This window comes from Ahaetulla prasina, chromosome 3 (assembly GCF_028640845.1).
Source record: "Ahaetulla prasina isolate Xishuangbanna chromosome 3, ASM2864084v1, whole genome shotgun sequence".
Lineage (NCBI taxonomy): Eukaryota > Metazoa > Chordata > Lepidosauria > Squamata > Colubridae > Ahaetulla > Ahaetulla prasina.
The window spans coordinates 199,687,303-199,714,199 of record NC_080541.1 but is presented as its reverse complement, the minus strand read 5'-3'; the positions used below and the strand labels follow the sequence as shown (position 1 = coordinate 199,714,199).

The 26,897-nt window shown below is 38.8% G+C and overlaps 1 protein-coding gene across 1 annotated transcript in view; it reads right to left on the bottom strand.

The window, feature by feature from the left end:
* Positions 1-26,897, bottom strand: part of PLCG1 (phospholipase C gamma 1) — a 114,765-nt gene that overhangs the window by 6,859 nt on the left and 81,009 nt on the right. Inside the window, exons 18-30 of the mRNA XM_058176694.1 lie at positions 22,665-22,784; positions 22,342-22,522; positions 21,752-21,829; positions 20,100-20,203; positions 18,774-18,870; positions 15,150-15,222; positions 14,752-14,771; positions 14,218-14,290; positions 13,820-13,839; positions 12,763-12,859; positions 11,938-12,162; positions 10,643-10,791; positions 3,063-3,177 (exon numbers count right to left, since the gene is read on the bottom strand). Of these exons, the coding sequence (XP_058032677.1) occupies positions 3,063-3,177; positions 10,643-10,791; positions 11,938-12,162; positions 12,763-12,859; positions 13,820-13,839; positions 14,218-14,290; positions 14,752-14,771; positions 15,150-15,222; positions 18,774-18,870; positions 20,100-20,203; positions 21,752-21,829; positions 22,342-22,522; positions 22,665-22,784 (1,352 nt within the window). The remainder of the gene's footprint in view (positions 1-3,062; positions 3,178-10,642; positions 10,792-11,937; positions 12,163-12,762; positions 12,860-13,819; positions 13,840-14,217; positions 14,291-14,751; positions 14,772-15,149; positions 15,223-18,773; positions 18,871-20,099; positions 20,204-21,751; positions 21,830-22,341; positions 22,523-22,664; positions 22,785-26,897) is intronic.

The following is a 26,897-nucleotide window of genomic DNA, read 5'->3' as shown; positions in this document are numbered from 1 at the left end:
GCTGAATCTTATTGTCTTAAGCATAAGAATTCCTAATGGGAGAAGACTCCCAGCCTGTCCTTGGATGTGTGTGCTAGACTGAGATAGTTTTAAAATTAAGTTTCTATCCCTCACTAAAGCGGTTATTTATTGGAGGAAAGCAATGCAGCTGCCTAACACTGCATGGACCAAGAAGTTCTGGCCACTGAACAGATCTTCTTCACATATCACAAAATGTAGAAAAGCGAAGTTAGGATTACCAGTTGTGTTCATGGCTGAGCAGGAAACCTAATTCTGGTCTTTTAGGTCCAAATACCATGTGACCCAACTACACTGGCTCCCAAATATGGTTAAGTTGAAAAGGTAGGAGTTGACCTATTTACTGCAGCTATTGTCAATATATTTCACCTCACTTCTCATTCTCAGAGGATGGAATTAAACACTCCAATGTCTTATTACAAAGAAACACACCAGTTACAAAGATTTAATTTCTTTATATGTCAGTTAGGGCTATAACATTTATTCCTTAAATTTGTGGATTTCTTATACAGTCTAAATCTGGACATCTTGATCAACTAAAGGGAAATAATTGTTTTAAAACGTTGAGATAGAAACATCCACCTCTGGGATAAAAAAAAAAAACAGGCTGCAGTTAAAATGGTTTCCATCTGATGTAAGCATTCATAGTTTTAAGGAAATCAGATTTGTATGGCATTAGGAATTTAAAAAAGGACAATTCTAAAAATGGCAAAAAACATAAGTTAATAGAACAGTTACACATGATCTTTAACATATTAGGTTATGTTTTTCCCCAAAAAAGATATCTTAAAAATTTAATTCATTCGAAGGAAATTTTTCACTTTTTTAGTGCATATTGAACAAATAAAAATACTACATTTTATATTTACAAGCACAAAAAGTTGTGGTGGTTACTAACATAGAAACCTTTAAAAAGTTTTAGACAAATTAACAAAGAGTAAAAACTTGCTAGTTATAATCAATATATATTATTGAAGGCTGGACACACTCAGTATCATTCACAATGATAAAGAAGCAGGAAAATACTATAGTATGGTTGTAATACTGTAAGAATCTCTTTGAGGGAGATGGGTGGTTTAGAAATATGAAAAATAAATAAAATAAAATAATAAATAATATCCTGCTTCTGGAATTCTAACAACCAGTGGCTGACCACTATGAAAACAAATTGTTGGTCATCATACTATATTTCTCTTTTGCTTATATTGTAAAATCTCTGCAGATATTTAGATTCCTTGAACTGCATAATCTAATTAGTAATTGCAAGCCAATATCCTAGCAACAGATGATTCCTGAAGGTGGAATCTTAATAAAGGAACACACATAACCAGAACAAGTGCTACTTAAAACAACAAAAATAACAGCAACAGTAGTATATCAACTTTCAAATGATTGAAATTTTCTACAAATCTAGAAAAATCTCCAATTGCTGATTAGACAGGATTACAGGATTAATAAAGGACAGGATTTTAAAAATAAATAAATAAATAAATAAATTAGCCTAAGAGGTAAAGAATCCAAACTCATAAAACTTACAGTAAATGCAAACAAGTTCCATTTGTTGCAGTTTGAGTAACTACAGTTACTAAATAATATTTACACATTAAAAAATTGTTCTGAGGTTGGCAGGGGAGAGAACGTTGACTATAGAAAAGCTGACACTTGCTTGGTTATGATCCAAAGTTGGCATTTTTCCGTGTATAAATAATTTATGCTCTGAAAACTTTTATTATAAAGTTTAGCTCAGACATCTGCTCCAGTTCAAATAGCTTCTTTCAATTCTACAGTGCACAATTCAAAATAAAAAATATATTACATCCATTTTTTCTCTTTCTAATGTAATGCATGTTAAGTAATCTATAGTGTCAAAATAGAATGTAGCTCCTTGTCATCTGCTCAGAACAATTTGCAGATTGTTTGCAGATATTCGGTGAACAGGAAACATTTCTGCGCTTCTCGCCATAACAAAGCCCCATAGTAAATTTGAAATAACTGCCCACAGATTCCTCAAACATTTGTGAGCTTCTTTTTCACACTTCAACCAGAAAGTAATGAGAAAAAGAGATGAGGGGGAGCCATAGGACATAAGTGTGAGATCAACTCTGCACCTGTTTGATGATGACAAAGCAGCTGATTTTTAAAAGTGCTAGGACCATGATGGCGAACCTATGAATTGCATGCCACAGGTGGCATGCCGAGCCATATCTGTGGGAACATGAGCGTTGTCCTAGCTCAGCTCCAGCGTGCATGCGTGCGCCATCCAGCTGATTTTTGAGCCTTCTGGTCCCACCGGAAGTTGGGAAATGGGCTGTTTCCGGCCTCTGGGGGGGTGGAGAGGCTGTTTTTGCCCTCCCAGGCTCCAAGAAAACCTCTGGAGCCTCGGGAGAGTGAAAAAAATGCCTTCTGGTCCCACCGGAAGTTGGGAAATGGGCTGTTTCCGGCCTCTGGGGGAGTGGAGAGGCTGTTTTCGCCCTCCCAGGCTCCAAGAAAACCTCTGGAGCCTCGAGAGAGTGAAAAACATGCCTTCTGGTCCCACCGGAAGTTGGGAAATAGGCTGTTTCCGGCCTCTGGGGGAGTGGAGAGGCTGTTTTCGCCCTCCCAGGCTCCAAGAAAACCTCTGGAGCCTCGAGAGAGTGAAAAACATGCCTTCTGGTCCCACCGGAAGTTGGGAAACAGGCCATTTACGGCCTCCGGGGGGTTGGGGAAGGCAGTTTTTGCCCTCCCCATGCTCCAAGAAAGCCACTGGAAGCTGGGGAGGGCAAAAAATGGGCCTACCATGCCATCACGTGTCAAAAGCGGAGGGAGCGCGGGGGGAGGTCACACGCGCATGCATGGGGAAGCGGGGCACATTGAATTATGGGTGTGGGGTCGCATGCGTGCGTGCCTGCACTCCCCCCAATTTTGGCACACGACGGCAAAAAGGTTAACCATCACTGTGATAGAAGAATATGTTCTCAATTTCTATCATTATATAGGAGACATTAAATAACATTGACATCTTTGGCAAAGGAATCTGAAATTGAAATAGCAGATCAGGTACTCACCCACCATCTCGGTCTTCTGTTTTGTATTATCATAATCTGCTCCAGATACCTCAACCTCTACAAATGGGCAAACAATTCCCCTTCCATTTTTGGGAAGATGCCGTGCTCCCAGAATCTGGACAAGACACACAGAAGGGAGAAAAATCAAACTGTCAGATAAATTTTGGGTATATTGATTGAAATGGTTATAGACACTTCAGTCAACTGATGCAGGTAACTGCTTCCTAAGGCTCTTCTGTCTTTAACAATTAGAATCTGTGCAGGGCTTAAGTTAGTGGTGTTCAAAAACACTGAAACATTACAATTAAAAATCTTTTAAGAACAAGTTTTAAAAATCCTATGGCCTAACCACACCACTGTGACTAGTTAATGGTCAATGTGTCATAGGAATCCATAACAGTAACTGTGAGAGGGATCTTGGAGTCCTAGTGGATAACCATTTAGATATGAGCCAGCAGTGTGCAGCAGCTGCCAAAAGCCAACACAGTTCTGGGCTGCATAAACAGAGGGATAGAATCAAGATCACGTGAAGTGTTAATACCACTTTATAATGCCTTTGTAAGGCCACACTTGGAATATTGCATTCAGTTTTGGTCGCCACGATGTAAAAAAGATGTTGAGACTCTAGAAAGAGTGCAGAGAAGAGCAACAAAGATGATTAGGGGACTGGAGGCTAAAACATATGAAGAATGGTTGCAGGAACTCGGTATGCCTAGTTTAATAGAATAGAATAGAATAGAATTTTTTATTGGCCAAGTGTGATTGGACACACAAGGAATTTGTCTTGGTGCATATACTCTCAGTGTACATAAAAGAAAAGATATGTTCATCAAGGTACAACATTTACAACACAATTGATGGTCAATATATCAATATAAATCATAAGGATTGCCAGCAACAAAGTTACAGTCATACAGACATAAGTGGAAAGAGATTGGTGATGGGAACGATGAGAAGATTAATAGTAGTGCAGATTTAGTAAATAGTTTGACAGTGTTCCAAATATCTCAGGGGTTGCCACAAAGAAGAGGGAGTCAAAGCACCTGAGGGTAGAACAAGAAGCAATGGGTGGAAACTAATCAAGGAGAGAAGCAACTTAGAACTAAGGAGAAATTTCCTGACAGTTAGAACAATTAATCAGTGGAACAACTTGCCTGCAGAAGTTGTGAATGCTCCAACACTGGAATTTTTTAAAGAAAATGTTGGATAACCATTTATCTGGAATGGTGTAGGGTTTCCTGCCTGGGCAGGGGGTTGGACTAGAAGACTGCCAAGGTCCCTTCCAACTCTGTTGTTGTTGTTGTTGTTATTAAATACATTAACTAGTATCATGCTTAGTCTTCTAAGTAAACAAAATTATTTAAGACTGCCAGACTGAAATAATTGGAACAAATTAGCTCTTATTGACTTTGGTTCCAGAATAGAGATGACACTTAATATACCTGGCCCTCTTACGATTAGCTCTCATTCCCTACTGTGCTGTTATCAGTCACACTGGCTAGGATTCATAAGTCCTTTATCTATATCGGGGTAGTCAACCTTTTTATACCTACTGCCCACTTTTGTATCTCTGTTAGTAGTAAAATTTTCTAACTGTCTACCGGTTCCACAGTAATGCACTTTGTATCGTCTGCGCATGCCTCTCGTGCATTGTAGATTGTTGGAGGGGGGGGTGCCGGCTACCAGCTCTGCGTGTCTGATACAGCTGGGTGGTGTGGGGGGAGATGCATGAGCTATTCTGGGACGAGGCTCTTTTGTTTGTGGTCGCACTATAGCGCCATTTAGTTTCACTTACATAACATGAACTATACTTATGCGCAGGTGATACAAATAGTATATTTTCAGAAATTTAAATTGTCACTGGGAATTTTATGAATACCTAATGAAAATGTTTTTAAATAATGCTATGAAATTTTTTTAAAAAGTCAATTAAATAAAAAAAAAGGAACGTGCTTCACTATCGGACAAAACCCCTACCGCCCACCATGAAAGTTGGAATGCCCACTAGTGGCGGTAGGGACTAGGTTGACTACCACTGATCTATATTGATATTTGCTCCCATTTTTTTCTTAATAATCCTAGATTAATAATCCTAGAATTGCTGGGGTAGGCATTCTGTTTGGCCTTCATTTCCCATCATCTTCAGCTAACACGACTAATTACAAGGGGCAAGAAACATCTCAAATGCCATAAACTGTTGTCCATTGCAATAAATAGGGCCATTTCCAACAATAACAATAACAACAATGTAGTCTGAGGGTTGCATCTTCTACATTCCAAGATGGCTAGAATTCATGGAGTTGGTGAAACATATATACACACACAAATAAATCCCTAAACAAGTTTAATCTAACTGGATTTCTAAATGAAGGGAGCCACCTATGGGTAGAAAATTTGTATGTTGTTAACTCACAACATTTGTATGCCTCCCTCACAGAATGATTTATCACTAGCTGTTCCAGTGACTGTTTTGCTCATTTATCATTTGTCTCAAGTAATCTTTTGTTAGAGAAGACTTGCCAACTAGCAACTGGTGTTTTGGTTTTCTCTCACTAGAGGACTGCTCAATACATGGATCTAAGAAGGATCAATACCCACACCAAACAGCCATAGTACTCTATGCAGAGAACAGTTGATTGTGGGCTTAATCCAAAACATGCATTTTCAGGGATTTTGGTCCACATAGGGCAAAACAAGATAGTTCTTGATAGAAATAGGGGTAGGGATGTAAAAACAGGAAAAGCCAAGATTGGGGCAATGCTTTAGCAACCGTGATATTGCAGTAGTTAAGAGAAGGCAATAAACCAAAGGAAGGATCGGATGAACAGGTATGAAATAAGTCACATGGGATATAAAATGAGGCATATCACGTGGTATATGTTGCCTAATAAGTCATGTCAAGTGAGACATCCGTGGCAATTGTGGAGAACGTGGAAGTGAAGGCATTGGAAAAATAATGGGGAGATGGGTCAGTTCAAAGTGATATGAAGGAAGAGGTGGAAAGAAAAAGTTCCGGATTTTGTTTTGGCAAGGACAATGGAACATGAAAAGGTTCCGAGTTTGATTTCTGCCAAAGCACATTATCCTGAAACAGTTTAGCAGAACTTCCAGAATGTGACAGTTTGTTTCAAAGGAGATCATATTTGGGGGGGGGGGGAAGAGTGGGGACTGAATGGCCTATTATTAAACTTATGTCTATTTGAGCTGAAGTAAACAAAGCTGACAAAGCCAAAGAATGTAATCTATAGATTTTTCCTCCCAAGGGAAGTTCAACTAGCCTAGCAGACTATCTTCCTTCAGGAATCAATTTTAGATGCACTTGTTCATCCAGGTGCTAACAACTAAGTTAAAGCAAACTGCTTGCTTTTCAAAAAGAAATACATTTTCATTTATTCTTTAGAAGATTGTTCATTTTATTGTGATTTGTTTCAAAGCACTACTATGCTTTTTCTCTTGTAAATAATTCCTCTGAAATGAAAAGCAGTCTAAACATAAAATGATTATTAATAATGGTAACAATAACAGCAACAACATGGAAGTAGTACAATATGTTCACTTTTAGTCTGTCTTTGAGAAATCCGATTTCCTGTTTATTAGGGCCAGTATTATGGAGTAATAAGTAATAAACGTTTAGACTTAAGACTTGGAATAACATTATTGTCACTTTGAATGTACACTAATCGGCATACATTATAATGCAATTTTATTGCATACAGTTTTCAAACTGATAATAAAACTTCATTCAGCTAATAGGAAGCTTTGTTTGGGCAGTAGGTGAACTGAAGGAAATCAAGGGAAGAACTGATAGATACAGCTTATATGCTGAGCCATACGTTTCTACAGTTGGGAATATTTGATATTTAAGGAAAAGAGATGCAGAGTTGATTGTTAAAAAAGTGGGAGAAATGTGGGGGAGGGGGGGGAGAAGATGAACACAGAGAGAGCAAAGAGACAGCAAAGAGAGCTAGTGATTACCAGGATGACGGAAATGTGGGGAAGGAAGGAATTTAGTAGCAGTGTTAACTGTGAGAATTCAGAGGTGGCTGAGAAAATTCAGAGGCGATGGGGATAAAGGAAGATCAGAATAGGATTTCTGGGAAAGAAATATGGCCCAGAAGACCTTGACTCAATTAGAACTGCAAGCTGTTGGTGGTTAACAGTATACACAACTGAACACAGGTATAAGTTCAGGCATCAGCCAATACCATCATGAGTGACAGAGATATTTTCTTACTGCATCTACTGTATTTTTTGCACTATAAGACGCACTGGTCCATAAGACACACATTAGCTTTACAGGAGGAAAACAAGGGAAAAAAATCTGCCTCTGCCTCCCAGCATCCATCGGTATTCATCTGGCTATGTCCTTGCATCAAACAGCCTGGTCAGCTTCAGCACGTTATCGCAGCCCCAGCACATGGTTCATCAGGGTTCTGCTACGTTGTGCCCACCATTGGTCAACTGAGTTGAGCTGCTGCCACTACCGCCTATCACCACTGTCGTACCAACACGCATCGGCAAATGGCAGCATTCCCCACTGCCTACAACAGCTGATCGGTGGTATTCTGGGAGGCAGATCCAATCCTCGATCAGTTGTTCGGCAATGAAGGCTCCAGCATTCTTTGGTGGTGGCAAGCGGCGGAAGCGGTGATAGGCACCAACCACCCTCCCCCTGCTGCAATATTCGCTCTATAAGACGAACAGATATTTCCACCCGTTTTTTTGGGGGGGGAAGTGCGTCTTAAAGTGCAAAAAATATGGTAGTTATTGGCCTGTCTAGGTTTGCTCATGTGGTATCTCCATCAGCATTGGCTGCTGGTTAAAATCAGCTCTACATAGTAACATCTTACTTTTGCCTGTTACAGTAATAATGCCATGTGTGCTAGGACTGTAATTTAGACCATAGCAACTTTTAGATGTGTGAACTTCAACTCCAGAATTCTCCAGTGAGCAAGAATCCTGGAAATTGAAAACCACACGTCTTAAAGTTGCCACGATTAAGAAATACTGTTTTAGACTCATGCTTTAGTGTCCCCAAGTATTCTTAGGAAATAATCCTAAAAGAAAAACTGAGATTTTTTTTTGAACATGCATGTGGCTCTAAAGTCCTAAATAAGATTTAGCTTAAGCCAAAGAATATCCTGTGTCTGAAAACAATTGGAAGCTGATGCCATTTTTGATGTAATGCTATGTTCAGGATAACAAAAATGAATCTATGTAAATCTTTAGCTTAGTCAACAACAGCTTCTCTTGAAAATCTTCACCTCCAGCATAATTAGAGAGATCAAAAGCATTTGCATCTATTTTTAAACTATGGTAAATTGTTGCACCATGGTAAGGGCAGATGCGATTAATATTATTTACAAAAACAAGTAAACAATAAATCATGGCTTCAGGCATTGTGGTTTGTTTCAATAAATTAGTTTAAACCAAACTCAGAATTTATATACAGTAAGAAACAACTGGCAGTTTAAACCAGGAAGTGGATGTCACCATCTTTTGCTTATGATAAAAGTTGGCTTACTATTTCAAAATGATGTTATACATTTAGCAGTATATACATCTTTTGATATTGAATATGTGGTTTTAAAAAGTGAAAGCTAGATAAATTACAAGGATCTTTTGATGTCTGTAAGATGTATATGCACCACACACATCTTTTCAGGATATAATGCAGCAATTTTTTGAAGCTCCCAGCAACAAAGAAAAGAGGCACATTCAACCATAATAAAGTCAATATTAGAATTCATTCTAGTGGCAACTTAGTTAATCATAAAATACACTTAGTTAATCATAAAATACAAACCTCAATGGAGATGGAAAGTGGCACTATTCCACGCAGGGTGTTCTTGTCAAAGGGATCAAAGATATCATCCCGCATGTTGGCCGGTTGCAGTGCAAAGCCACTTTGGCCTCCAGACATGAATAGAGCCTGATTCATTTGCATTGGCTTGTCTGCAAAAACATAGGCATTTTGATGACAAACACCCCAACATCAGTAAAATAATATTGCAGTTTGGTAAAACAATAATAGGTGGCCCGGGTGGAAAAAGTACAGCTGGGTGTCATCAGCGTACTGCTGGTATCTCACCCCAAGCCACTGATGATCTCACCCAGCGGCTTCATATAGATGTTGAACAGAAGGCGAGAGAATCGACCCTGCGGCACCCCACAAGTGAGGCACCTCGCGGTCGACCTCTGCCCCCCTGTCAACACCGTCTGCGACCGGTCAGAGAGATAGGAGGAGAACCACCGATACACGGTGCCTCCCACTCCCAATCCCCCCACCCCGCGCAGCAAGATACCATGGTCGATGGTATCAAAAGCCGCTGAGAGGTCTAATAGGACCAGGGCAGAGGAATAACCCCTGTCCCTGGCCCTCCAGAGATCATCCACCAATGCGACCAAAGCTGTCTCCGTGCTGTATCCGGGTCGGAAGCCGGACTGGAACGGGTCTAGATAGACGGATTCATCCAGGTATTGGGGTAGCTGTCGCGCCACAGCACTCTCTACAACCTTCGCAACAAAGCGAAGGTTGGAGACTGGACGATAATTACCCAAAATAGCTGGGTCCAAAGAGGGCTTCTTGAGGAGGGGTCTCACCACCGCCTCTTTCAAAATCAGCTCTACATAGTAACATCTTACTTTTGCTTGTTACAGTAATAATGCCATGTGTGCTAGGACTGTAATTTAGACCATAGCAACTTTTAGATGTGTGAACTTCAACTCCAGAATTCTCCAGTGAGCAAGAATCCTGGAAATTGAAAACCACACGTCTTAAAGTTGCCACGATTAAGAAATACTGTTTTAGACTCATGCTTTAGTGTCCCCAAGTATTCTTAGGAAATAATCCTAAAAGAAAAACTGAGATTTTTTTTTGAACATGCATGTGGCTCTAAAGTCCTAAATAAGATTTAGCTTAAGCCAAAGAATATCCTGTGTCTGAAAACAATTGGAAGCTGATGCCATTTTTGATGTAATGCTATGTTCAGGATAACAAAAATGAATCTATGTAAATCTTTAGCTTAGTCAACAACAGCTTCTCTTGAAAATCTTCACCTCCAGCATAATTAGAGAGATCAAAAGCATTTGCATCTATTTTTAAACTATGGTAAATTGTTGCACCATGGTAAGGGCAGATGCGATTAATATTATTTACAAAAACAAGTAAACAATAAATCATGGCTTCAGGCATTGTGGTTTGTTTCAATAAATTAGTTTAAACCAAACTCAGAATTTATATACAGTAAGAAACAACTGGCAGTTTAAACCAGGAAGTGGATCTCACCATCTTTTGCTTATGATAAAAGTTGGCTTACTATTTCAAAATGATGTTATACATTTAGCAGTATATACATCTTTTGATATTGAATATGTGGTTTTAAAAAGTGAAAGCTAGATAAATTACAAGGATCTTTTGATGTCTGTAAGATGTATATGCACCACACACATCTTTTCAGGATATAATGCAGCAATTTTTTGAAGCTCCCAGCAACAAAGAAAAGAGGCACATTCAACCATAATAAAGTCAATATTAGAATTCATTCTAGTGGGCACTTAGTTAATCATAAAATACAAACCTCAATGGAGATGGAAAGTGGCACTATTCCACGCAGGGTGTTCTTGTCAAAGGGATCAAAGATATCATCCCGCATGTTGGCCGGTTGCAGTGCAAAGCCACTTTGGCCTCCAGACATGAATAGAGCCTGATTCATTTGCATTGGCTTGTCTGCAAAAACATAGGCATTTTGATGACAAACACCCCAACATCAGTAAAATAATATTGCAGTTTGGTAAAACAATAATAGTGCTTTATATTTGAATAAAGCTCTTCCTATAATTTAGTGTTTGCTGCCCAGTTCATAAATCTTGAATGCAATTCTCCATGCAATGAAGTATTAATTTTTTAGCATGCAAAAAATATCTTAACCACAGTATTTCTCTGTAGCAGTCATTTTATTCAAAAAATGCTCATTTTAACTGGAAAAAAAGTATTAATACTTTTAATAAGCCAACACTCATATTCTTTAGGACTATTGGCAGTTTAAGATGAACAACTTATTTTACTTTGATTTTCTTATTGATTCAGCATAGTCCTAGGAAAGAAAGAGGCTCACGTGCTCTGCTACAGCCAATTATGAGTCTATCTTTTCCTTTCTCCTTCAAAAACATGCAGTTCCTATAAAACAGAGGGCAAGTTTTTTTATTGTTTTTAATACGTTCTAGTTTTATTAATAAATACAGCTAAAATAAAAAAAATAGGCCTCTCCAAATTATAAGTAAACAAAAAAAAAAGACGTTGGCAGATAAATATTGTTTGTTTGATATATTTACTGAAGTTTATATGCTGGTCCAACTGAAAATGATTGAGTAGTTAACAACTCCAAATACAATAAAAGGTTTTTAAAGAGACAGAAAAAAATGCAATGCAATCATGTACAACAAAATTAGACAGGCACATAATGAACACTGAACAGTATCCAAGTGGCAAAAAGATTCAAATTGATCTCAAAAAGCTGGGCTTTAATAGCTATTGGAAAACATAGTGTAGTTGGGACCGTTTGAACTCAAGAGGAAATGCAATTCCAGAAAATGTGGGCACCAATGGAGAAGATTTCTGATAGTTAACAGTCTTGAAGGATTGGAACACAGAACATAAAAATCTGAAGCAATAACATCTTCATGCAGTAATGTTTGCCAAGATGGTCAAAGTGTGGCCTTCCTGGTATGGCTGAACTGTAGCCCTTAGCATCCCTCATCGATAAACATGAAGTCTACCAGGACACCAATTCAACAACATCTGGAGGGATATGTATTTTTGCAGATTCCTGCCACAGTCACCACCATAAAATATTCAGTAAAGAGTTGGCCTCACCTGGTGTTTGAAAGTTGAGCGCCACCAACTGGCTGCCACAGATCCACATAGGAAGGGGATCATAATTGGAAGAGTCCAGGCGCTGTCCTTTGGGGTATATGCGGGAAAGCTGTAATCGGTTATACTGCAGAAATTTCTTCCCTTTGATCTTGTTGACATACTTTTCTGCTTTGGTTTCAGGAAAAGATGACATATCTCTATAACAGGCCCTTTCTGTGCCGATTTCTGTAGAGAGAATAGGGAGATGCTAATCTGCAAAAATCTTAATTCCTCACAGAATGAATGAGAAGACTAAACAAATGGGATGCATATTTCTTTACTATGGTATATATTTTAAATCAGGATAGTTAGGAAAATTAAAGTAATGAAAGCAAGTCCCAAAATACTGAATAAAACAATATTTTAAAAATTTTGGTACAATATCTCAAAACAAACTTGAAAGAGTCCATTCATTTTAGTTCTAGAATGATTTTTTTGTATTTTTACACAATAGCAGTAAAATACATACGAGTTATCTCGGTCGCATTGGGACAAAAATAAATCAGTATCAGCTTGCTGATACAATTAATTTTTAAATCACGATGCTCACCAATCCTTAGATTCTGGGATAACCTAATTTTGGGATAATAATCTAATCTAAAAAGTTGGGATAATGTATGTTTTTTAATCTATCTAAATTTTGTAACTTTAACGGTTTCTATATTTATAATTGTTTTTAAACAGTACATTTATTTTTATCGCATGTTAGCCACCCTTGCTCTGGATAACGAAATGGGTGGCATATTAATTTAATAAATAAATATGTCCAGAATCATGAATACTTACTGTCTTCATCAAAGGGAACAGGACGACAGTAGATTACAAGCTCTGAAAGCTCCAAAGCTATCTTTTTCCTTCGTTCCATCATCTTCCCTTCAGAGAGCTTATAAAATAATTGTTAAAACAGATTTCAGGGGTCATGATAAAGATAAGTAGCTTTGGAATTAGTACAATGTTGATTGCGCTATAATTTGTCCAATTATAGGTTATGAGAAGCAGCAACATTCATCAATTTTTTACAATATTTTACTTTTCCTGAGTTGTCTGTTTATTTTTTATTTATATTCTCTCCCTGTCAGGTATATTTTGAGGGAGTCCTTCATAGAAACAATAGAGAACCAGTCAGTGGCAAGGTCACTAAATATGAAAATGAAAATTTGCTTTTCTGATCCATGTTATTACACCCATAATCAGTAGTCCTTAACTTGGTCTACTGACTTGGACTTCAACTCCTACAAAATCTACTGTGAATCTTGTATTTTAACTGAGAAAAGGAGGAAGGAGGACTAACAGATCATATAAGGAGAGACTGAGCTAGATACAGCTCCATAACTGATGGTATGTTTGCTCATATAAGATGGGTGGGCAATCTTAGACAAAAGGATGGGGTTTTTCAGGTAGCCTTCTTTCAAGGCAATGCAGTCCTCAACAATTGAGCCCAAAATTTATGTTGTTAAGTGAACCTGGTTTCCCCACTGATGTTGCTTGCCAGAAGGTCGCAAAAGGGGAATCACATGACTCCTAGACACTGCAACCATCATAAATATGATTCAGTTGACAAACATCCAAATTTTATTCACGTGACCATGGGAAGCTACAATGGTCATAAGTATGAAAAATGGTCAGAAGTCACTTTTTTCAGTGCCAATGTAACTTCAAATGGTCACTAAATGAACTGTTGTAAGTAGAGGACTACTGTATTCAGACTGAAGACTTAAAGACTTTGAAATGTTATCATTCTCTGTTCTTTTTCCAAAACAAGAACCCACCTCTCTCAGGCTCCAGGCCAGTTGGACTAGTTATTTCTTCTACATAATTAGAGGAAACCACAGTTGCTTCTTACCACCATAATCTCCTCTCCACCTGAAAAAATTCAAAGCTCAGGCAAATATGTACATTTTGTCTTGATTTCTTGTTAAACATATCACAATGGACCATTTTCAAAAAGTCCTGAATTTCTCAATAACTAGCTCCTAATTTAAATGTTCTTCTGTGGAACAGGAACTGTTTTAAAATTCTCTGTACTGTTATCCTTTTCTCACTGTCTCTATCTTGTAGTTCTAAATATATTTCACTATTTTTGTGTGTTTGTCTGGATGCAGACAAGGCTAGACTGTGTCACTGATTAATTTACAATTGCTTATGGTTTTGCATCTACCGGGCTCTCTAACAAAGAAGGAAATTCTACAGAAACAGGGCATAAAATTGATTCCCTCCTCCCCTTTTCCCTCCATTACTTACCAATCTGACATGATGGTACATCCAGTACTCCTCTGAGTAGATCTCCCAAAGGGCTGTTTTCATCTAGCTGTTGCTGGAAGCAAAATCACAGTGTATTAGTAAAGTTTTTACATTTTGTAATTTACTCTGCCATACAAATTTCAGGACGATCCATAATGTTTATTCAGATCAATGCATTTTATTTTAAATTTACATTTATATCCCGCCCTTTTCCGAAGACTCAGGGAGGCTTACAGTGTATAAGGCAATAGTCTCATTCTATTTGTATATTTACAAAGTCAACTTATTGCCCCCCCAACAATCTGGGTCCTCATTTTACCTACCTTATAAAGGATGGAAGGCTGAGTCAACCTTGGGCCGGGCTTGAACCTGCAGTATTGCAGGCTACTGTATTCAGACTGAAGACTTAAAGACTTTGAAATGTTATCATTCTCTGTTCTTTTCCAAAACAAGAACCCACCTCTCTCAGGCTCCAGGCCAGTTGGACTAGTTATTTCTTCTACATAATTAGAGGAAACCACAGTTGCTTCTTACCACCATAATCTCCTCTCCACCTGAAAAAATTCAAAGCTCAGGCAAATATGTACATTTTGTCTTGATTTCTTGTTAAACATATCACAATGGACCATTTTCAAAAAGTCCTGAATTTCTCAATAACTAGCTCCTAATTTAAATGTTCTTCTGTGGAACAGGAACTGTTTTAAAATTCTCTGTACTGTTATCCTTTTCTCACTGTCTCTATCTTGTAGTTCTAAATATATTTCACTATTTTTGTGTGTTTGTCTGGATGCAGACAAGGCTAGACTGTGTCACTGATTAATTTACAATTGCTTATGGTTTTGCATCTACCGGGCTCTCTAACAAAGAAGGAAATTCTACAGAAACAGGGCATAAAATTGATTCCCTCCTCCCCTTTTCCCTCCATTACTTACCAATCTGACATGATGGTACATCCAGTACTCCTCTGAGTAGATCTCCCAAAGGGCTGTTTTCATCTAGCTGTTGCTGGAAGCAAAATCACAGTATATTAGTAAAGTTTTTACATTTTGTAATTTGCTCTGCCATACAAATTTCAGGACGATCCATAATGTTTATTCAGATCAATGCATTTTATTTTTTAAACACACGTTAAAAAGCAGTCTAGCATATTACAAAACTATTAAAATGCTTTACTTTGCCTTAGCTACCACTGTATTACTCCCTGACATTCTCTCTCCCTTTTCTGCTTCTAGCTGCGACTATTCAGTTTCCGTATCTTCCTACACCCCTGCAATTTCTGGGTAGCAAGGATCAAGTCGATAATAAATGCTGAAAGCCAGTAAAATAAATTTGATCATTACCGTTATGATGTTTAGAGGGAAAACAGTTTAGCTACAGCTGCCCTTCATTTGCAAAAAAGACTATGTTTCTAAATGATGGTACATGAAGGTAAACAACCAACCGGGCAAAACACTTCTAGCTTAAATCCTTTGTGCACATGATTCATGCAGATGACCTACACCTGTATTATTCCTTTCTAAAGGCATCTCTACTCTGTTTGCCACAGCAAGCATCCAACTGAAGTAGAGGTTATGATGCAGTAAAAAAAGTCAAGGGTCAGAATGAGAACCTAACACATAAAATGAGTGCTTAAGCATAGTAAGAACAGAAAGCTAAACAAAACTATGGACAAAATGGAGGAGGAGGAAGGGAGGGGAAGGGAGGGACTAACAGATCATACAAGGAGAGACTGAGCTAGATACAGCTCCATAACTGATGGTATGTTTGCTCATATAAGATGGGTGGGCAATCTTAGACAAAAGGATGGGGTTTTCAGTGTATAAGGCAATAGTCTCATTCTATTTGTATATTTACAAAGTCAACTTATTGGCCCCCCAACAATGTGGGTCCTCATTTTACCTACCTTATAAAGGATGGAAGGCTGAGTCAACCTTGGGCCCGGCTTGGACCTGCAGTATTGCAGGCTACTGTGTTCTAATAACAGGCTCCTTACAGCCTGGGCTATCCACGGCTGGGGATAGAGATTTTGCAATATCCTTTCCATAGAGTGGAGAGGGAATGAAGATTTTGCAGTATCCTTCCCCGGCCACGCCCACCAAGCCACACCATGCCACACCCACAGAACTAGTAGTAAAAAAATTTGGATTTTACCACTGGGGAGAAGTGGTAGGTTAAGAAATAACAAAGCCTATCACTTCCTTCTACTGAATTTAACTCTTTCCTAACTACTTTTTAGTAATATGTCAATAATCTAGCAGCTGCACACATGACCCTGTTGATAAACATGCCTTTAGCTCTATGCATACAGATTATATAAACTCATTTTACATGCTTCAATCACATAATGAAACAAACTTCCATTAAACTAATATCAAAAATGGAGGAATCATCAAATCTTTTTTGGGGGAGCATAAGAAAGATTCCATTATCTTCAGAACAATAGCTATACCCACCAGCCTCCTTCTTGTTTTTCTACGTTTTGGATGATTGCATTTTTTGTGAAGGTGAGCTCATCTTCTCGCTGTGCTTTGTAGTCAAACAAAGCTTTGACAGCGCACTAAAAGAAAGGCACAAGAATGAGGCAAGGTAACTATGGCAATAATTGGGATGGCTGTACCTCTCAGTGAAGGTGAAGCAGTTTTGCTAAGGAGTTATAGAAGAATCCACTTGTCCAGATACCTTTTTCTATCTACTTTTGAAAGGATGAGTGTGGGGGAGAAATTTAACATTTCAAAAGGGATTTGTCAAGATCTCTAACAGGAAAGCCAACAAAGGTTTATTACAGGTAGTCCTCGACTTACAAACTTATGACGGACCACCAAAAGGTAGCATATGACCCAATCTGAACAGGGTCTCAATCTTGGCAACTTTAAGCCTGGATGACTTCATCTCCCAGAATTCCCCAGCCAGCAAAGCTGGCTGGGAAATTCTGGGAGTTGAAGTCCACCAGGCTTAAAGTTGCCAAGGTTGGAGACCCCTGATCCTGAAGATCTAACAACTGTTCCCTGTCACCTGACGGCATTTTGGGTGCTTGGCAACTAGCTTGCCTTTACAGCTGTTTGCAGCCCCTGCAGTCACATGACCATGATTTACAATGTTTTTGCTGGTATTTACTATCCCTTTTCAGGAAAAACACCCACGAGCAAACAATAGGCTTGCTGAACAATTATGAGTCAGGTAACCACCATGAGAATTTGTTGAACAACCACTGCAAAAAAGATTTTAAAATCAGGATGGTCACGTGATGGCCCGCTTTACAATCATCACTACTTATGATCATAATGGGCAGTTCCATTATAGTTGTGAGTCAAGAGCTATCTGTAACTTGATTATGATATATACATATATGGGCAAGCTATCTTACATTGTTTTTCTTGGATTTTTGGGGAGCATAAGAAAGATTCCATTATCTTCAGAACAATAGCTATACCCACCAGCCTCCTTCTTGTTTTTCTACGTTTTGGATGATTGCATTTTTTGTGAAGGTGAGCTCATCTTCTCGCTGTGCTTTGTAGTCAAACAAAGCTTTGACAGCGCACTAAAAGAAAGGCACAAGAATGAGGCAAGGTAACTATGGCAATAATTGGGATGGCTGTACCTCTCAGTGAAGGTGAAGCAGTTTTGCTAAGGAGTTATAGAAGAATCCACTTGTCCAGATACCTTTTTCTATCTACTTTTGAAAGGATGAGTGGGGGGGGGGGGAGAGAAATTTAACATTTCAAAAGGGATTTGTCAAGATCTCTAACAGGAAAGCCAACAAAGGTTTATTACAGGTAGTCCTCGACTTACAAACTTATGACGGACCACCAAAAGGTAGCATATGACCCAATCCTGAACAGGGGTCTCAATCTTGGCAACTTTAAGCCTGGAGGACTTCAACTCCCAAAATTCCCCAGCCAGCAAAGCTGGCTGGGAAATTCTGGGAGTTGAAGTCCACCAGGCTTAAAGTTGCCAAGGTTGGAGACCCCTGATCCTGAAGATCTAACAACTGTTCCCTGTCACCTGACGGCATTTTGGGTGCTTGGCAACTAGCTTGCCTTTACAGCTGTTTGCAGCACCCTGAAGTCACATGACCATGATTTACAATGTTTTTGCTGGTATTTACTATCCCTTTTCAGGAAAAACACCCACGAGCAAACAATAGCTTGCTGAACAATTATGAGTCAGGTAACCACCATGAGAATTTGTTGAACAACCACTGCAAAAAGATTTTAAAATCTTTCTCACAAAATTTATGTTGTTAAGTGAACCTGGTTTCCCCACTGACGTTGCTTGCCAGAAGGTCACAAAAGGGGAATCACATGACTCCTAGACACTGCAACCATCATAAATATGATTCAGTTGACAAACATCCAAATTTTATTCACGTGACCATGGGAAGCTACAATGGTCATAAGTATGAAAAATGGTCAGAAGTCACTTTTTTCAGTGCCAATGTAACTTCAAATGGTCACTAAATGAACTGTTGTAAGTAGAGGACTACTGTATTCAGACTGAAGACTTAAAGACTTTGAAATGTTATCATTCTCTGTTCTTTTTCCAAAACAAGAACCCACCTCTCTCTCAGGCTCCAGGCCAGTTGGACTAGTTATTTCTTCTACATAATTAGAGGGAAACCACAGTTGCTTCTTACCACCATAATCTCCTCTCCACCTGAAAAAAATTCAAAGCTCAGGCAAATATGTACACATTTTACAGCAATGTTACACTACATACCAAATGCGATTATCAAAATTGAAATTGTTGGCATTAAACTTAATTGCAGAACTTACTAAACTAATTGAGCAGAGGAAACATCAACAGTGAAGAAGAAGAGAGCATGCTCTCTGAAGAATGTAATGCTCAAACTGAAGGGGAAAAAAATCCCGAAGTCCCCCTTTCTATTGCGTGTAGGAAATCATTAATCTATCAAAATAGTTTGAACTCAAGTTAAAGTGACCATGAACTTGAAGCTTAATTCAAAACAGGATCAGGATAAATATTAATATATAATTAAAAAAGAATATGCAGTGCATAGCAAAGAAAATATATAGGGGAGAAGCAGGGGTGAAATCCAGCAGGTTTTGGAGAACCAGTATCAAAAATTTTGAGCAGTTCAGAGAACCGACAAATATACCTCTGGCTGGCCCCAGAGTTTTTTATTTTTTATTTTTTTATTTACATTTATATCCCGCCCTTTTCCGAAGACTCAGGGAGGCTTACAGTGTATAAGGCAATAGTCTCATTCTATTTGTATATTTACAAAGTCAACTTATTGCCCCCCCAACAATCTGGGTCCTCATTTTACCTACCTTATAAAGGATGGAAGGCTGAGTCAACCTTGGGCCGGGCTTGAACCTGCAGTATTGCAGGCTACTGTGTTCTAATAACAGGCTCCTTACAGCCTGAGCTATCCACGGCTGGGGATAGAGATTATCCCCACGGCTGGGGATAGAGTGGGCTGGGGATAGAGATTTTGCAATATCCTTTCCATAGAGTGGAGAGGGAATGAAGATTTTGCAGTATCCTTCCCCGGCCACGCCCACCAAGCCACACCACGCCACACCCACAGAACTAGTAGTAAAAAAAATTGGATTTTACCACTGGGGAGAAGTGGTAGGTTAAGAAATAACAAAGCCTATCACTTCCTTCTACTGAATTTAACTCTTTCCTAACTACTTTTTAGTAATATGTCAATAATCTAGCAGCTGCACACATGACCCTGTTGATAAACATGCCTTTAGCTCTATGCATACAGATTATATAAACTCATTTTACATGCTTCAATCACATAATGAAACAAACTTCCATTAAACTAATATCAAAAATGGAGGAATCATCAAATCTTTTTTGGGGGAGCATAAGAAAGATTCCATTATCTTCAGAACAATAGCTATACCCACCAGCCTCCTTCTTGTTTTTCTACGTTTTGGATGATTGCATTTTTTGTGAAGGTGAGCTCATCTTCTCGCTGTGCTTTGTAGTCAAACAAAGCTTTGACAGCGCACTAAAAGAAAGGCACAAGAATGAGGCAAGGTAACTATGGCAATAATTGGGATGGCTGTACCTCTCAGTGAAGGTGAAGCAGTTTTGCTAAGGAGTTATAGAAGAATCCACTTGTCCAGATACCTTTTTCTATCTACTTTTGAAAGGATGAGTGTGGGGGGGGGGAGGGGGAGAAATTTAACATTTCAAAAGGGATTTGTCAAGATCTCTAACAGGAAAGCCAACAAAGGTTTATTACAGGTAGTCCTCGACTTACAAACTTATGACGGACCACCAAAAGGTAGCATATGACCCAATCCTGAACAGGGGTCTCCAATCTTGGCAACTTTAAGCCTGGAGGACTTCAACTCCCAAAATTCCCCAGCCAGCAAAGCTGGCTGGGAAATTCTGGGAGTTGAAGTCCACCAGGCTTAAAGTTGCCAAGGTTGGAGACCCCTGATCCTGAAGATCTAACAACTGTTCCCTGTCACCTGACGGCATTTTGGGTGCTTGGCAACTAGCTTGCCTTTACAGCTGTTTGCAGCCCCTGCAGTCACATGACCATGATTTACAATGTTTTTGCTGGTATTTACTATCCCTTTTCAGGAAAAACACCCACGAGCAAACAATAGCTTGCTGAACAATTATGAGTCAGGTAACCACCATGAGAATTTGTTGAACAACCACTGCAAAAAAGATTTTAAAATCAGGATGGTCACGTGATGGCCCGCTTTACAATCATCACTACTTATGATCATAATGGGCAGTTCCATTATAGTTGTGAGTCAAGAGCTATCTGTAACTTGATTATGATATATACATATATGGGCAAGCTATCTTACATTGTTTTTCTTGGATTTTTGGGGAGGGGTAGGTATTTTTGTTAATTATGGTAAAATTATTACTTGTAAAATAACTTTTACCAGTGTTTTCATATATGTATTTCCTACCTCTATTGATTTTTGGCAACTGATTCCATCTCAGGTTTAATGCTTACTACTGAGATCCCTCCAGCCCCATTAAAAACACAAACCAGATAGTTTATAATCCCGAGGGTAGGAAAGTGTGAGTGCATATGTAAACTAACAGTTGCAGAAAGGAAACATTTAAAAAAATAACATGCTGATCCATTTTTAAAATCTTTCTCACAAAAATTTATGCAAGAAATTACATAAATTACAGGGAAATTACAGCACATAATTAAAATTTATTCCTGCTTCTGCCAGCTGGTAAGTTTCACTGTACTAATTAGAATTAGAATGTCATAACATTCTCTGATTAGAATTAGGATATTGTGTTTCTTAAAATTATGACAATATTCATAGAAAAGCCCAATGCAAATCAAAACTATAGTGTTGAAAAAGGGAGTTTAATACACACACACCTGCAACTTCTTAACACAAACTACTCTTGCTATTAGGTCTGACAGTGAAAACATACAGGTATATAAAGCAAAACTGTTCTTGTAGTTTCTGCAGAAGATCTTAAAAAAACTTGCAAGCCTGGTAGGAAAATTCATTAACTCTTATTAGCCTAATCAAGGTATCAACCAAGGAATTAGGGAAAATACCTTAAAGGTTGGCATAGGGTTGGCCTCCACATAAAATCCTGGATTCCGTCCTTCATATAGGGCACCATAATCTGGTTCCTAATAAACACAAATGCAATACAATCCTTCGTACACTTTTCATTTGCTAATTATTTAAACAAAACTGTTTAAATATGTAAGAGTGTCATTTAAAGAGATAAAACAGAATACAGGAGGAATAAATCCATGGCACAAAAATTGGCTGGGTAACTTTGGGTCAGTCACTCTCTCTCAGGCCTATTCACCTCAGAGTAGTTGTTGTAGGAGAAAGAGTATTGTGAGTGTTTCACCACTTTTCAGTTATTTGTAAGAGTAATAAAGGTAGGGTATAAATAAATACCTAAATAAAATAAATTTTAAAAATCCCTCTGCAGAAAGAGGAACATGGTCAGTTATCAGATTAGGAGAAAAAATTAAGGTCTTTTGGGTACCCACTGTACCATGAAACCTCCAATTAAGGACATCATTTCCAGAAAGTGAAACTCTAAAAACACCATAAAAGTATGGCCCTAACTGCGCCCTAGAAGAAAAATACTGGCTTCCACCCAGTGTAGACCTAGTGCTATACTTACCGCTGTCCCAATCTTCTCCAGTGTTTCTTCATTAATAGGATACCTCAACTTCATTTTGCGATACAATGGATGTTTTTCATAATAGCTGATTAAATCCACCAGGCTGTCAAATTCTGAATTGCCTAAAATGATTGTCTGACCCTCCTGCTGCACACGGCAGTGCTTGATCTTTCCTTCAGCCCTAGAAGACAAAAGACCAGACCAGCAATTAATTTTCTAAATAACCATGAGATAATAGTTGAAGAATGCTGCACATAGGCAGGGAACATTTCACTTTGGGCAGATATAAGAATTAATCCACAGCACTCAGCAAATGTACTCACCGAAAAGAGATTGCATAGGAATTTGACTCACTCCTCTTGCGCACCAAAAAGGCTCCATCCCGGGGCACCCTCATCAGCATGCGCTCAGCTGAATTCCGGGTGAGATTAGCATGGTACCATCTGGAAATAAAAATAAAATAATTTAGGTTATTTCCTAGGCAGCAATTCCTGATAAATGCTTGGATGCTAAGATTAATTTTGCTTCAAGAAGGAAAAAAAGAAAAAAGTAGATACTAGGCTGTTTCCTTGTAGGTTTTGAGATATGATTGATCCCAAAAATAAAATTCCTTATACCACCTGGCTTGAAATTTTAGGCTTGGATAACCTTGAACTATGCCGTCTATGTTCCGACCTAAGCTTAGTACACAAGATTATCTACCTTAACGTCCTACCTGTTAATGACTTAACTTCAACCGCAATAACACAAGGGCTATCAATAGATATAAACTAAATGTAATCCGCTCTAATCTTGATAGCAGAAAATATGACTTCAGCAATAGAGTAATAAATGTCTGGAACACTCTACCTGATCCTGTTGTTAGCTTCTCTAACCCCCATAACCTTTTACCTTAAACTGTCTACTGTAGACCTATACGTTTCTTAAGAGATCCCTAAGGGGGCGTGCATAAGTGTATCAGCGTGTCTACGGTCCCTGTCCTACTGTTCCCATTTATATGTAATCATTTAATGTGTTTATGGCTATGTTTTGCCTATTTATATCCATTTATTTATGCTATTTTTTTCATGTGTCCATGCCTATGCTTATTTATTTATTTATTTATTATTCGAATTTATATACCGCCCTATCTCCCAAAGGACTCAGGGCGGTTCACAGGCATATAAAACATCAATATACAAATTAAAATAATCATTAAAAAACTTATTCTAATGCCCAATTATTAAAATGGAAATATAAATATTAAAACCAATTTAAAACCCCTATAAATTTAAAATCTAAGCCAGTCCTGCACAGATGAATAAATGTGTCTTGAGCTCGCGATGGAAGGTTCGGAGGTCCGGAAGTTGACGGAGTCCTGGGGGGAGTTCGTTCCAGAGGGCGGGAGCCCCCACAGAGAAGGCCCTTCCCCTGGGCGTCGCCAGACGACACTGCCTAGCTGACGGCACCCTGAGGAGTCCCTCTCTGTGAGAGCGCACGGGTCGGTGAGAGGTATCTGGTAGCAGTAGGCGGTCCCAGATAACCTGGCCCTATGCATGGAGCGCTTTGAAGGTGGTCACCAAAACCTTGAAGCGCACCGGAAGGCCACAGGTAGCCAGTGCAGCCTATGTTCCTTCTTGCTTCAAACGCTCTACCATCATCCCAGTGCCGAAGAAGCCCACCATCAAGGAACTGAATGACTACAGACCAGTTGCTCTAACATCTGTAGTCATGAAAACCTTTGAAAGGCTAGTGCTTTCCTACCTGAAAACCATCACGAATCCGCTTTTAGACCCTTGCAATTTGCATACCGAGCAAATAGATCAACAGATGATGCTGTTAATATGGCTCTGCACTACATCCTACAACATCTTGAGTCTCCAAAGACCTATGCAAGGGTCCTTTTGTAGACTTTAGTTCAGCATTCAATACCATCATTCCAGACATTCTTCTAACTAAGCTAAACCAGCTACAGGTACCGGAACAGACTTGTAAGTGGATCACAAGCTTCCTAACAAACAGGAAGCAGCAGGTGAAGCTAAGCAAGATCACATCAAATACCTGTACAATTAGCACAGGGCCCCCAAGGCTGTGTGCTCTCCCACTTCTCTTCTCTCTGTATACCAATGACTGCATCTCCAATGATCCATTTGTTAAGCTACTGAAGTTCGCAGATGACACAACAGTGATTGGGCTCCTTCGAGACAATGGCGAATCCGCATATAGGCGAGAGGTCGAACGACTAGCCTTGTGGTGCAACCAAAACAATCTGGAACTGAACACACTCAAAACCGTAGAAATGGTGGTAGACTTTAGGAAAACCCTTCCATACTTCCACCTCTCACAATACTTGACAACACAGTATCAACAGTAGAAACCTTCAAATTTCTGGGTTCTATCATATCGCAAGATCTCAAATGGACAGCTAACATCAAAACATCATTAAAAAGGACAACAAAGAATGTTCTTTCTGCGCCAACTCAGTAAGCTCAAACTGCCCAAGGAGCTGCTGATCCAGTTCTACAGAGGAATTATTGAGTCTGTCATTTGCACCTCTATAACTGTCTGGTTCGGTTCTGCAACCCAACAAGAAAAACACAGACTTCAGAGGATAATTAGAACTGCAGAAAAAATAATTGCTACCAACTTGCCTTCCATTGAGGACCTGTATACTGCACGAATCAAGAAGAGGGCCGTGAAAATATTTGCAGATCCCTCGCATCCTGGACATAAACTGTTTCAACTCCTACCCTCAAAACGACGCTATAGAGCACTGCACACCAGAACAACTAGACACAAGAACAGTTTTTTCCCGAAGGCCATCACTCTGCTAAACAAATAATTCCCTCAACACTGTCAGACTATTTACTGAATCTGCACTACTATTAATCGTTTCATAGTTCCCATCACCAATCTCTTTCCACTTATGACTGTATGACTATAACTTGTTGCTGGCAATCCTTATGATTTATATTGATATATTGATCATCAATTGTGTTGTAAATGTTGTACCTTGATGAACGTATCTTTTCTTTTATGTACACTGAGAGCATATGCACCAAGACAAATTCCTTGTGTGTCCAATCACACTTGGCCAATAAAATTCTATTCTATTCTATTCTAAAGAGATAAAACAGAATACAGGAGGAATAAATCCATGGCACAAAAATTGGCTGGGTAACTTTGGGTCAGTCACTCTCTCTCAGGCCTATTCACCTCAGAGTAGTTGTTGTAGGAGAAAGAGTATTGCGAGTGTTTCACCACTTTTCAGTTATTTGTAAGAGTAATAAAGGTAGGGTATAAATAAATACCTAAATAAAATAACTTTTAAAAATCCCTCTGCAGAAAGAGGAACATGGTCAGTTATCAGATTAGGAGAAAAAATTAAGGTCTTTTGGGTACCCACTGTACCATGAAACCTCCAATTAAGGACATCATTTCCAGAAAGTGAAACTCTAAAAACACCATAAAAGTATGGCCCTAACTGCGCCCTAGAAGAAAAATACTGGCTTCCACCCAGTGTAGACCTAGTGCTATACTTACCGCTGTCCCAATCTTCTCCAGTGTTTCTTCATTAATAGGATACCTCAACTTCATTTTGCGATACAATGGATGTTTTTCATAATAGCTGATTAAATCCACCAGGCTGTCAAATTCTGAATTGCCTAAGATGATTGTCTGACCCTCCTGCTGCACACGGCAGTGCTTGATCTTTCCTTCAGCCCTAGAAGACAAAAGACCAGAGCAGCAATTAATTTTCTAAATAACCACCAGATATTAGGTGAAGAATGCTGCCGAGAAGCAGGGAACATTTCACTTTGGGCAGATATAAGAATTAATCCACAGCACTCAGCAAATGTACTCACCGGCAAGAGATTGCATAGGAATTTGACTCACTCCTCTTGCGCACCAAAAGGCTCCATCCCGGGCACCCTCATCAGCATCGCTCAGCTGAATTCGGTGAGATTAGCATGGTACCATCTGGAAATAAAAATAAAATAATTTAGGTTATTTCCTAGGCAGCAATTCCTGATAAATGCTTGGATGCTAAGATTAATTTTGCTTCAAGAAGGAAAAAGAAAAAGTAGATACTAGGCTGTTTCCTTGTAGGTTTTGAGATATGATTGATCCCAAAATAAAATTCCTTATACCACCTGGCTTGAAATTTTAGGCTTGGATAACCTTGAACTATGCCGTCTATGTTCACCTAAGCTTAGTACACAAGATTATCTACCTTAACGTCCTACCTGTTAATGACTTAACTTCAATAACACAAGGGCTATCAATAGATATAAACTAAATGTAATCCGCTCTAATCTTGATAGCAGAAAATATGACTTCAGCAATAGAGTAATAAATGTCTGGAACACTCTACCTGATCCTGTTGTTAGCTTCTCTAACCCCCATAACCTTTTACCTTAAACTGTCTACTGTAGACCTATACGTTTCTTAAGAGATCCCTAAGGGGGCGTGCATAAGTGTATCAGCGTGTCTACGGTCCCTGTCCTACTGTTCCCATTTATATGTAATCATTTAATGTGTTTATGGCTATGTTTTGCCTATTTATATCCATTTAT